Raw genomic sequence first — 13,131 nt, 5'->3', positions numbered from 1 at the left:
CATGCATGAGTCGCTACCATGCAATTCGAACACATGTTCACAGCTCTCGTTGAAGAGCAAAACTATCTCTGGCACCTACCTATCTACTCTAGCCCTTCTGTTGATTTCAATTTCACGAGCACGAGCTGGACGTAATGGACACCAGTCAAATTGAGCTAATAGGATCCGCTGTACGTGTCCAATACGTTGCTTCATTTTTAAGGACAATAACTACCGCACTGATGGCGTAGGATTACAGGAAGAATCCATTTCTCTTAGATCCTTTAGAGAAAACATTTTAAAAGAAATTAAAGAGTTTCTCATAAAAACCAAATAATTTTTTTTTGTCAAAAATTCACCAAATTTTCTCTGTATGAAAAAAAAATTTCTACAACAAAATAATATTATTTTTCGCTTATCCATATAAATAAGTCATAGAAATCATAATACTCTAAAAGTGATCTATATGGTTCAATCCTCGATCCTAACGGGTGTACCTGGTATATATATATGTTATAATTGTAATCTAACTGTTATCGTATTATCAGATGACGATAAAATGCTATTAGAAATACAATAGTATCTGTTCACGTAAAGCGCTTAGCAGCAACCCAAGCAATAATTTAATGTCGTATGGACGTCCGAACGATATGCCGTTTTTCATGCACGGACGTGCATTCTTCATTTAACGTATCAAACATGACCCGAATACGTCCCGATACATACAATATATCGTCGAATAGACATCATTAGGATGTTCAGTGTAAAGCCCAAATACGTTTAATTCTGATAACATGTGTTCAAAAGACGTCGTAAAAACGTATTTACGACATCTTTTAAATATGTGTACTGTCGTTGTTGCATTAAAAAAGGTCTCATGTTTTCAGGTCTCGCAAAAGTCGGGAATCTGGGAAGGCGCGAACTCGCCGTCGGGGGGTGTCGTGGAGGGTCCTTCACGAAGTGTCTCTCACGCGGCGAGTTTGGACGCTATCTCGAAGCGAGCCGTGAAACCGGAAACGCCGAGAGTCCCTTGTCGCAGTCTCACCTGCAGCGTTTGTAAGTACATGATGCACTTCCACTGTACATTCATTTCTCATTCATTTTTCATGTCGCGAGTTGCCTGATCTAGCATCAACGCGCTTTCTGTAAAGCGGTGTTATATTTTACGATCGACAATATATATATGTTTGTTCCCTTAGATACGTGACTAGTTGCGTTTCATTTACTGCAGAATTTTACCTTTCTAAAAGTCATTGATTGATTGAAATATATCGATCTTCGAATTATATCGATCACTTTGCAAACAATTTAAACGAATAGCGTAGCTATCCCTGCAAGGAAATATCGCAATCATTCTTGATTATTTGAAAGATAATATGATTGAATAGCGTTTGCTTTATTGTTTTCTTGTCCATAACTTGGCCTGCAAAAGATTTCGTTTAATATTCAATTTAAAAAAAAAACAGAGAGATATTTCAATGTCGTGATTGCAATTTGGTTCAAAAAGTTCCGCTCGCTTTTGTAATTGCAATATATGATGTGTATAACCGTATACATGTATCGCGGTTAAATAATAATTTATGATAACGCGAATAATAATAATATTGCATGCGATGTTTCATGCCGCGGATGTTGACAGATAGTGACCATCTGGCCTTCCGTGCCGTATATTGCGAATAAAGAGCATTCTATAACAACGCAAACTATATGCATATCGATACATGTAGTTCGTAGGAGCGCGAGGTCTTGCATGTTTGCAGATAAAAACTGATAGATAAATGTTTTTTCCATTTGCTTTGTCTCTTCCACTTGCGCGCGTTTGTTATGGAAAAAAAAATTCTTGCCCAACAAGAGGCGATTCATTCTTATAACAAAGAATTATAGATATGTTCTTCCTTTCAACTATCTGCGACCAATTTTTGATATTTTTGGTAATAATGTGTCTCCCCATTTATCTTACATTAACGCATGTCAAAATAGATTGAAATCAAAACCGTGAAACAATACCGTGTGCTTGATAGACTTTTACTCTTTCAAAAATGATAAATTTTATTCCTGAAGAATGGGCTTCAAAGTAGTAGAATAATGTTTATAGATGAAGTCAGGCAGATTTAAGGATGTATCACTCGTACAATCTCAGCAAAGTAAATTAAAATTGGAAATATGTTCATATTTGTATCTTAAATGAACTATATACATATGAGAATTATGAATAACACTATGCTTTTATTCAATAATACATTTTTTTTAGTTTATTTAATTTATTTAATTTGTTGTTTAAAAAAATTTATAAAAGCACTAATAAAAATTTCATTTTTTGCGTAAATATTTAAATATTTAAGATAATTTATGCAAAGTTTCATTAAAATGTTAAAATTAGCAGTTTTATAAATAAGCAAGTGAATAAATTTTGTTTACAACCAATCTTTGTGTCGCAATAAAACTTCACACAAATCAACTTGAATATGTTAAGTACTCACGTAAAATAATTCAGTTTTTCGTCATTATTTCTAAATTATATTAAGCTGAGGCAAAAATGTTTTTTGCTATTTTAAACTTTAGCTTAATTTCTACATTAAAGTTATAATTGTGTTCATATTGCATCATTTTCAAGCAGATTTCTCTCTGTTAATTATGTTAGTAATTTTGTTTTCGGTGTTAACTTTATGATACTTATTAATATTATTAAAAATAGAAAAAAGCATTTTTTTAATTGTTCTGAGAGAAAGAGGACGATCAAAATAAAAATCCCAAGTATTTTTTGTAGCGATTTCAACACTCATTCCTTTCCAAAAATCATATAATATTACATGATGAATATGTAACTTTTAGTTTTCTGATTTGTGCAATTTTGGAAAATTTGTCTCACGCATAAATAGACTTAACTCAACAATATCTAAAGAAACTTACTCATAGCCTCACCTTCTATCCATTTGTATTCTATCCATTTGTAAGCAATGCCATAAAACAAACTTGAGCACCATGCAGCAAAAGATTTTTGGTCATTTATGAAAATCAAGCATAAACTTTTACAATTATCTCATATTTCCATTAAAGTACGTTTCTACTTCTTATTAAAATAATTTCTAATACAAAATCACCGCTAAATTTTTTTATATTACTTTTAAATGAAATATAGAACTTGTAATTTTTTCACAATTTTTATAATATTTTAAAAATACATCCTTAAGACGATTTTTAGTAGCCATTATTCTACCGTAACAGCCATTAGTCAACAGCCATTAGTCAACACTTATAAGTGATGTATCAAGTATTACAATGAGTATCCGACAGTCAGTATATAATCTTTGTCAAGAGTGTGAAGTTTATCTAGAGCACAGAAACAATGCGAAAACGTTTGGTTAATCATCTAGGAGCATCCGACTATTCCTAACGTCACCGATAATACATAAACGACAATTCTTGAATGTTGAGGAAAAGGAGTATAAGTCACAAGTGTGAGTTTTAAGGCATAGAGACGGCAACAAAGGATCGGGAAGAAATGCCAGATCCTGCCAGAGTCCGCGCGTCTATTTTTAGTACAGTCACTGCGTAGGAAGGTACCCTTCACAAAGAGGGTGTGTGTTCTAAAATAAGTAACACTATAACGCAGCGCATGTAAATATGTCTACACATTCAATTAACGCGAAACAGCACTAATTAAGTTGTATGCAAGTATAAATAACTTATGCGCAAGTATATATAGCGCAAAAAATTTCTCGGTTGAAATGCAACCAAGAGCTTCACTAGAGACAGAGTTGTATCATTTTATATGTATAGCAAAACTTGTAATAATCTTCAGGACACGCCTATCTAATATGATTATAATTTTTAAGTATGAGAGAAAAGAGAAATGTACTTTAAACGTATTTTATATTAAATATGTAGTAAAACAAAGATTGCAACGTCTCTGTGTTAGCGAAGACTGTACTCTTCTTCCTTAGCAATAAGGAGTTTTGATAGAAATATGATCCGATCCCCTTTTTCGTTATTTCACGTTGTCGCCTTTGCAGCCTGATAGCGATCCTTTCCTCTCCTTACGAGCTATCAATCCAAAGTCAAACCTTAGTAAAACTATTTTAGTAGCGGGCCGAGGGAGCGAACACGTCACCCTCGAGCGACGACCAGCGACAGTCGATAATCTGGCCGAAGGTAAAACAGGAGGGAGCAACCCTGCTCATTTGGTTTTCCTTTAACCGACCGCGAGTCAACCGGCGAGCTTGCACCCCTTTATTACAACTTACCAAGCGCTTGCAGCTTTCTTCTTATCATGAGCTTACGAGAACTAATTAATTTCGTACTACTTGTGTCCGACTGAGCTTTTATAGGCTGTTTCTACTACTCACCACTTATACTACTATTTATACTACTATTTATTACTGTTACTACTATTTGCTATCTGTATCATTTTAATTTACAATATACTAGTATTTATATTTCACCGTTTAAAAGAATTCTAAAGAAGTATATCACCACTTCCACCGTACGATTATCAGAGGAGCACTGTAACCTCGCTCGATCAGCCATTTTATACTCGCAAACCTGAGGATGTTCAGATGTTTCCGCATACGTCTAGATGTCTTCGACTGTACTAACATGAAATAACCCGGTTTTTTCGATAATGTAATAATTTGCAACTTGCACAATTTAAATTTCATTTATTCATTCATTAAGCTTAATCAATAAAGAATTTGCACGCGAAAGATGCATCATTCTCGAAAAAAAAATCCGCATCACTTTCTAACCGATGACGTAAGTTTACGTAAAAATTTTAGTTCCAATCATTTTACTTTTTTTGAAATGTAATGTTTATTTAGAACGATGAATATTCCACATTCGTTTTATATCTTGTAAATATCTTCGTTCATGTTACCGATTTATTCTCGTCTTGACTTTCACTCTTTTATGCCGAATAAAGGAAGTAAACGAGCGTGAACCACAAATGAACAATTTGCATCAAGAGTGTTCACATTCAACGATGAAAATTGTTCATTTGTTTCATTTGGCTCCGACAAAATTTTTCTTAATCAATTGAAAACAGCAAAGACTGAGAATTCTACTCGAGTACATTTAATTAAAGATGAAATTCCTACACTTTTCCTTACATGGGACAAGAATTGAGAATTCTACTCGAGTACATCTGATTAAAGATGAAATTCCTACACTTTTCCTTACACGGGACAAGAATGATTAAGCAGTCGTGGCTTCGTTTACAAAACGCAAATATCACGATGCATTCGGAGCATTGCTCGGAATGCCATTACATACTGATCGAAGAGCCATGTGAAGCGCGTCTAATCGCGGGGCCGCGATCAACAATTGCCATATATCATTGTATAAATCATCAGCAAGACGACTCCACTATTATATACATGTATTACATAATAGTACCTGATGTAGCATATAATTAACGCATTAACACGCGATATATAACCGTCTTGCGCGACTTTTACGAACAATGAAACAACCTCTTTTTCACAGGTATGCAGCTTCTAGTGCGGATTAACTAACTTTTATTAACACATCTCTGAACGCTTCTAGAGAGATATAGGCTCGGTTACTTATCCAATCGTCGAGCTGCTCATAGACATCGAAGCGATCACCAAAATATCTTTGTATTTAATATTATTATTTGAAAAATATACAGGGTAGTTCTTGAGTTTTCTTAAATATTTTAAGGAATGTTTCCTCAAATTAATTCGAGACCAAATTTTTATATTTTCAAAACGACTTTGTTTTAAAGATACATGGTTCCTTCAAAATTGAAAAAAAAAAAAATTGTTCCAATAATTAATATTGGAATCAAGACCACGATTTATATACGATTCAGTTATAAAATTAAAAAGAATCAGTATACAGTCGTAGCAAGCTTTTAGTGCTGAAAAAATGGTTTTTGTGTAATTTTACATAAAATTTTTAATTCTTTTGAACTGTGCGCCGTTACTTTCGGTTTTAAACATAGCTTTTAAATTGAATCAGAAAAGTAATATTTTTATAAGTAACATCTATATATTCCGATAAGTATTTATTTAATTAATATAAATATATCACAAAATTAATTTTGCATTACTAATGTTAACTAGCATCTTTAAGATCATCTCATCCCGGAAAAAGTAAAAAATATGTTGCAAAAAACATTATCTCGACTTTAAATCTGAATCGTCCTATATTCCGTGTGATCGTTTTAAAATTAGCCAATTCAATAAGGCATTTCGTAATATTCATCGCAACATCAAAAAAATTATTTTCTCTAAAATAGCTTCTTCTATCGAAAATAAGAAACTTTTTTGTGCTAATTTATCCAATTTAATAAATTAATTAATTATAAAACACCGCTTCTTTGAAATAAAATAATAACGAAAATTTCATTTAGATGTGGTATGATCGTTTCGTTGTGTCATTGTACTTACATTAGATTAGTATGAGTACTATTGTAAAACTTATATAATTGGAAGAATTACTATATATTGTTTAAGATATGTATTACTGCCCACACGTGTGCTTGTATTTGTATTAGGTATTGTCAGCTTCTTTTATAATCGTTAAATACGTCGATTAGCGATGTACATAAATATGATTGGTCTTATGAATTAGCTGATTAGACTCACCGTCGCCAGTTTCAAAGATTTATTGAGATTCGAATAGATTTGATTTGATCGAGCCTGTATTTCGTGCCTATAGATTTTGGATTAATGATAATAATATCACTTTGCCTTTTTCGCATAGCATCATTTGTAAAAAGACTAACATCTGCCGTTCATTTTTTGTAGCAGCGAAACATTCGAAAATATTTCCTGGCGTCGCTTCTGAAAGCGATTTGCAGAAATGGCGGACGTCCAGGGACAGGAAATCACCGTCTCTAAGTCAGATGGGTCCGGACTCCATCAAACACAAAGTGAGTTATTTACTATACTCAAAAACACAAGGATCATCCATGTGTGTAGTTTCTAATTTTTACAAATAAAGATTTCCGATTTAAATATTTAACAAAGTGTGAAACTTTGGCATAAAGAATATTCTGATATGCAATACATTTTTTTTCTTCTCTTTACTTTAAAAGCGTCAAATTTCAAATTACATTTAAAAGTTAAAAACAACATAGTTTTTTTTTCGTTTTTGTTTATTATTCACCAAAAAGAGATAAAATAAAATTTCATAGAAAAACTTTATTTCTTTTAATGAGAATTATAGATTATAAAAAACTTATCGAAATATAATTGTTTGATAATAAAACAAAAGATATACTAATTTTCAAAGATTGATTTTATTCCTTCAAGATAAATTTGGACAGCAAAAAGAAATAATTATTATATATCACAATATTCTTTATGTATTAGTATTAAAATTTCATAACTTTTTGAATTTTCAAGATGAGAACCTTTTTTATTAATTCCATTATTTTTGTATCATCAGTTGAACGTGGAATTAAACTTACAATAATTAACACAAATAAGAAGAATATATATATATATATATATATATATATATATATATATATTAATATTAATATTTTATCATCTTCAATGTTTGTTAATGCTTTATATCATTACAGTTTTCCTTACAAGACAATGGATCTGCGAAATACTTTCAAGGAGCAATGCACACACCAAATATGGGAGAAAAAGTTGCTCAGGTAAGTGAAATATTATGATACTGTAATTAGTAAGTATCAACAGTCTCATTAATTAAGGATAGGCTCTAGAAACTGTGAAAACTAGAAAAATTTGAAAAAGCATAGAGGTTGAAAAACGTATATTTCTATTAATCGTTGAGTAGAATTATCTATAATAAATAATCCAGAAAAATAATAAATTCTTCATTACGTGTATAATGTAATTCGTTATATAATCTCTCATAGAGAAAGTTAAATAAAATCCTCATATCTCTCAGGAGTCCCTCGTGATATTAAGAACGTTTCAGAAGGTACCAGCAAATTAAAAGCATCAAGCGACATATTTATCCGATATTAATTGAAATTTCAAGCGACATATTTATCCGATATTAATTGAAATTGGCGTAAACCACTTTCCGGAAATGAAAGCGTCAGCCATTCCTTGGGTCAAAGATACCTTCGCCTACTTGGAGCAATTCAGTTTCGTAAATTAAAGATAGGATTCGCTGAGAAGTTAAATCTCATTTGCTGATGTCGACCGAGTAAAATGTGTTTTCGTCACGAGATGCTCTCGTCAAATTAATGAATTTTTGATGATCCCTTGAAACATATCAAGATGAATTATTTTTTTCTTCTACAGAAAACAAATTACGCAATTGGTATAATAAGGAATTTAATTTATGTCTGCGTGTTATGATAAATTAAAAGTTAATAGGTAATAAATTAAACAATAATTACGAGACCAATAATATCAATAGAATAACATATATAATTATTTGTAAAAATTTGCTGTCAAATTACTGCGCAAAAATTTTCTTTATGTATTCGTAGATTTTTCCGATTGAATAAAATAGGTAAAGAAAGAATAAAATAGAGAATACAAAGAATAAAATAGGTAAAATGGCTTCTAAAAAAGTAAATAAAAACCATGTTTTTTTAAATCCAATTTTGACCTATAAAGTTTTAATTTGTCGAGAAAATATATTCAAATCAAAATATAAAGCATACCATTTGTATCAATGTATACAAAAATATTAATACATAAAATATTAATATACATTAATATTAATATATAAGAAATATTATGACAAAGGTATGTTAATAAAAACATAATAAAATTAACAATATTACATAAAAATTGATCAATATGTGAACACAAACAAGTGAAGAAAGTTTTATTCAGTCCAAATATTTCTTGGCAATAGAACACAAAATAATCTGAGAAAAAGATACTTAAAAGATGTAATAAACAACAATTCTTTTAAGTGCCGTAGTTTTAAAACAGTTCCCCGCTATCTTTGTTTTTAAAAATAATTTCTTTAAATTTTTTTTAACAAACACAACTTGTATTATTAAAGCATTATCACATTTCACAAAAGATGAATTAATATATTCGTGAAACTAATTAATTTACGGTAATAAATGTTTAATAACTTTATATATTGATTTTCATACTTTCCCAATAAATTAAAATTTTTTGAACGTCAGCTCAAAAATGGCAAAAAAACATATCATTTTTACTTGCCACTCCAAGGACCAAAATCAGTTCATTTTATTCATCGTTCTTTCTCATCAATTTTTATACATCAAGTCAATGTGAATTATTTATTATCGCAGAAAATAAACAAGTTTTTTTTTTTAAATAAAACAATATCTACTCATTTCACATTTAGAACATGACTGCAGGCGATACATGAGAAATACGATAGGACGTGCGAGCTTTCAAATATTTAGCAGGACAGTAATGCAGGGAAAAAGGGGGTGGGTAGCGAAAGGAGGTTGTTTGCATACCGGTGTACTTTTAACATACTGCCTTACATTTAATACGGCCCTGACTGGCGCCAATCCGACTGCGCCGCAGTCTCGTAGGCGGAAATCTCCCGCAGCGTGGGATTTTCGCAAAATGACGTTTTAAAGCGAAATACCTACCTCGCACGTCACAGGAATAAAAAGCTTTGGAAATGATATGCAGTGGAAAAGGATTTCGCAAATTAATATTATCGGTGAAGCGCAAAATTGGAAAAAGTCTCGCATGATAAATCCGTACATGCCACGCTAAAATAATAACGTTGCAATGCGTAGTTCGCTCTGTGCATTTTAACGCCGAAGTCAGCAGATGAAGAAGGAAACTGCGACATGGAGACGCAGAACTTTAAAATAAAACGAAGCCAAGAGATAATCTTGTATAACATTAAAATTTAAGAAGATACTAAAGTCGTTAATTTTATCGCGCGCAACTGAACAGAGAACTTGTACAATTTACAATACATATGTACTATTTACGAAACATCAATGCGTCACTACATACTAGTACATCAATATCGCACACATATAGATAAATTTTCGTATAAGTAAAGAAATAAATCAATTTGAACAATTTACTCAAATTAACAATTTTTTGATCTGAGTATCGTACAGTAAACTATACTCCCTCTGTTATGTTTGTTCATAACGTAATGTACAATGCAACATTTTATGCACAAAAAATAATTTTCCTAAGCAAAATTCATAATCGATTTTTTTTCGCAATTTGTTCTAAACATTGTGATATTAGAGATAGTATCGATCTAATGACAAGTGTGTAAAAAATTCCAAGTCAATCAAATGCCTTCGTATTTTAAGGGAACTGGAAAATACTTTGAATACACGTAATTATCGCGACACGAAATCTTACTCTTGCATGCATGAAATAATTAAGATTAGATTAAGGGTTCACTTCCCTTAACGTTGTAACTGTCTCTTGAAACATGCCGTACTTTGTAATATGCAAATCCAATTTGTTCAAAGTCGTGCAAAGCTCATGGGCTTCCGAGAAGTCGTAACATATATATTTATGCGTCACTTTAACATTGTCATAACTTGGGATCATTACTTCGCATTATTTCGAACGAACGTCTAAATTATGGACGCTTACTCCAACAAAGTTGCAAACGGCATTTCAGCGGGCGCGATCATCATTTCGCGGCAAAGCTTAACGGGAGAAGAGCTCTCGTCGCGTTCTTAGTTATTTATATAAACCAGAATAGCCACCAAATTTCCAATATATCGATAACCGATACTGCAACATTGTAGAGATTTTTATCATGTGCTCAGGTGTTGTTACAATAATTATATCAACGCCAATAAATCAATTTCCCCAGTTTGCAGCAGAGCTGACGCTTTTTCATAAGAATGTATACGTTTTAAGCTGCGTAGGAACTACGTTTTTCTTTATTTTACAAATGTACGATATAGTCCACTGGTTTTAATATTATATGACAAAATATTGTTACATTTATTGACATAAGTATCCATAAATGTATCTGTGAAAATTCTCTCAAATTTCAACGCAAACTTGAAACATTTATTTTTATACGGAAAGAGCTTGTAAATTATCTCTCAATTTTGCTGAATATTTGCTGGAAATTTTGCTAGATTTGAAAATAGTCTTTTTTTTAGACTATATTAAAGTAATTACGTAAGAAGTGCTCAAACTTTCTGATTATTAAAATGTCAAAATTTCTGTAGCGTTGCTTGAGCATTTTTCATCATTCAAATTAACAGACATGCATGTATGATTATAAAATACATACAACATAATTAAAATCAAGAAAAAGTCGATAATGATCATAACGAATCTTAATACTCAATAATTTTTTAAATAATTTTATATGGAGTAAAGTTACCAATATTTACTTCCTAGCATATTTGTTTTAAATATTTCTTAAACAATTAGAATTAAAACATGAATACTAAATAAAAAATTTCTTCTATTAAATAATATAAAAATTTTTATACTCTTCTGTGTTTTGTAATAATTAAATGTTTTTACAACGTAACTCAAAAAGAGCGTCCGTGAAATTGGGACTAAAACTGGCACAGTAGGCAGTAATGATAGAATTCAGACACAAAGAGAGAGAGAGAGAGGGAGAGAGAGAGAGAGAGAGAGAGAGAGAAAGAATTATAAAATAAATTACTAAACTAAATAATAAAATATATTTTTATGTATTAAAAGATAGTTGATAAAATTAAAAAGCTAGAATTAAACTCTCCCACTTTATGTTTTTTTTTCCATCTTAGTATATATATCTGAACCTGTCGCGTCTGACGCTATTTTTCTTTAAGGTATTAAAGAAAATGTGAAAACATTCATAAAACGTTTGTCAACACCGTAATTGAGGATTTTGTAGTTATATATTGTTATCCATTCTAACGGAGAAGTGTACGCTGCATAATGATGTTATGTTTCAAACTGCACTATGAAAAAATAAAACAGAGAAAAATAGTTTTAGAAAACTGTAAACATGTAAAATAATTTAAAATCTAATAATGTAAAATATTATCAATAATATACTCATTATTGTTTAAAATACGCAATTTGTGAAACCAAATTGTACAATTTTATTAAAAAATTCGTTTCTATAGATTTTATCTAGTAAAAAACTATGTATTTACAAACTATTTTTATTTCTTTAATTATAGTTTAGTTTCCAAGAAATAAAGAAGTGCCGTTTTGAAAGATTCATGCTAGTATTGGAGACTTTTCTCTACATTTTCTAGGTTTCCAAATTGCGCACCGCACATGAGACATTGTAACGCAGAATTAAATTAAACCAGACAATCAATTTAATATCGTAATATTATTTTTTTTATTTTTTTTAAAAACAGCGTTTCAACACCGACAAATATATGACGGCGCTCAAATAATTTTATAGGTAATTTTATATACACTTTAGTTCTTCGAACTGCAGTTCGAGGAATTAAAGTGTGTATAAAATTATCTATAAAATGATTTGAGCACTAAGATCCGGTATATTATTGTCCTTTTCTTCATTTTATAGTATCTCTTCATAGTATCTCATAATTATATTGATGGTCCAAAATTATTTTTAAATCTCTAGCTAAAATTTTAAATACTTTGACAAAACCATTCTATTCGTCTACTTAATCAATCTATTGAGAGCTGTAATGTAATAAAATTTGGATGTAACTTTATATAATCATTTTCGTCGTCCACGTAATAACATCGCAATGCGTAAAAAACGCGCGAGATTCAATACCGAAAATAGTATCGTGCGAACTCGTTTAATAGTCATCGAGCTTTTGCAATTTTCCGAGAAATTGCAAAAGCCTCGAAGATGGAAACAGCTGTAACGTAGCGTCAGACAGCTGCCAGTAAGAGAATAATTAATAGCACGTTAACATCAAACAGACATTCCGCGCTTATTTCGTGGCAGATTCTCTTTCGTGATTGGGCAATGGGATTCGATACTTTTCGTTTTAACGTTAATCAGGATTACGTAACCAATTTCGAGATAAGTTTTGATAGGTGGAAAACGAGACGCTATAATTAGCGCAAGAATGATTAATTAACGGTAATTAATGGCTCGTGCGAGACACATATCGCGGCGCATGACGTTGCTACAATAAATGTACGTCCTATAAATTTAAGTGAATTGATTGTAACGGTAAAATGGTAGCAGAATAAGCGGCATACACGAACATTCGTGCGCGCGAATAATTACCTGATTAATTATCTACTTAAACGAAAGTAACGCCAA

General features: G+C 31.2%; 1 protein-coding gene across 10 annotated transcripts in view; it reads left to right on the top strand.

Annotated features, from left to right (window-relative positions):
* Positions 1-13,131, top strand: part of LOC105196825 (potassium voltage-gated channel subfamily H member 6) — a 139,050-nt gene that overhangs the window by 72,975 nt on the left and 52,944 nt on the right. For 9 of the 10 annotated variants that reach the window (XM_026135444.2, XM_026135438.2, XM_026135436.2 and 6 more), the window contains exons 6-9: positions 867-1,035; positions 4,063-4,131; positions 6,750-6,874; positions 7,532-7,612. In XM_026135444.2, coding sequence (XP_025991229.1) covers positions 867-1,035; positions 4,063-4,131; positions 6,750-6,874; positions 7,532-7,612 — 444 coding nt within the window. The remainder of the gene's footprint in view (positions 1-866; positions 1,036-4,062; positions 4,132-6,749; positions 6,875-7,531; positions 7,613-13,131) is intronic. The other variant, XM_026135439.2, reaches the window with a different exon arrangement.

This window comes from Solenopsis invicta, chromosome 2, assembly GCF_016802725.1.
Source record: "Solenopsis invicta isolate M01_SB chromosome 2, UNIL_Sinv_3.0, whole genome shotgun sequence".
Taxonomy (NCBI): domain Eukaryota; kingdom Metazoa; phylum Arthropoda; class Insecta; order Hymenoptera; family Formicidae; genus Solenopsis; species Solenopsis invicta.
The sequence above is the reverse complement of the archived record's forward strand: the minus strand, read 5'-3'. Positions and strand labels throughout refer to the sequence as shown.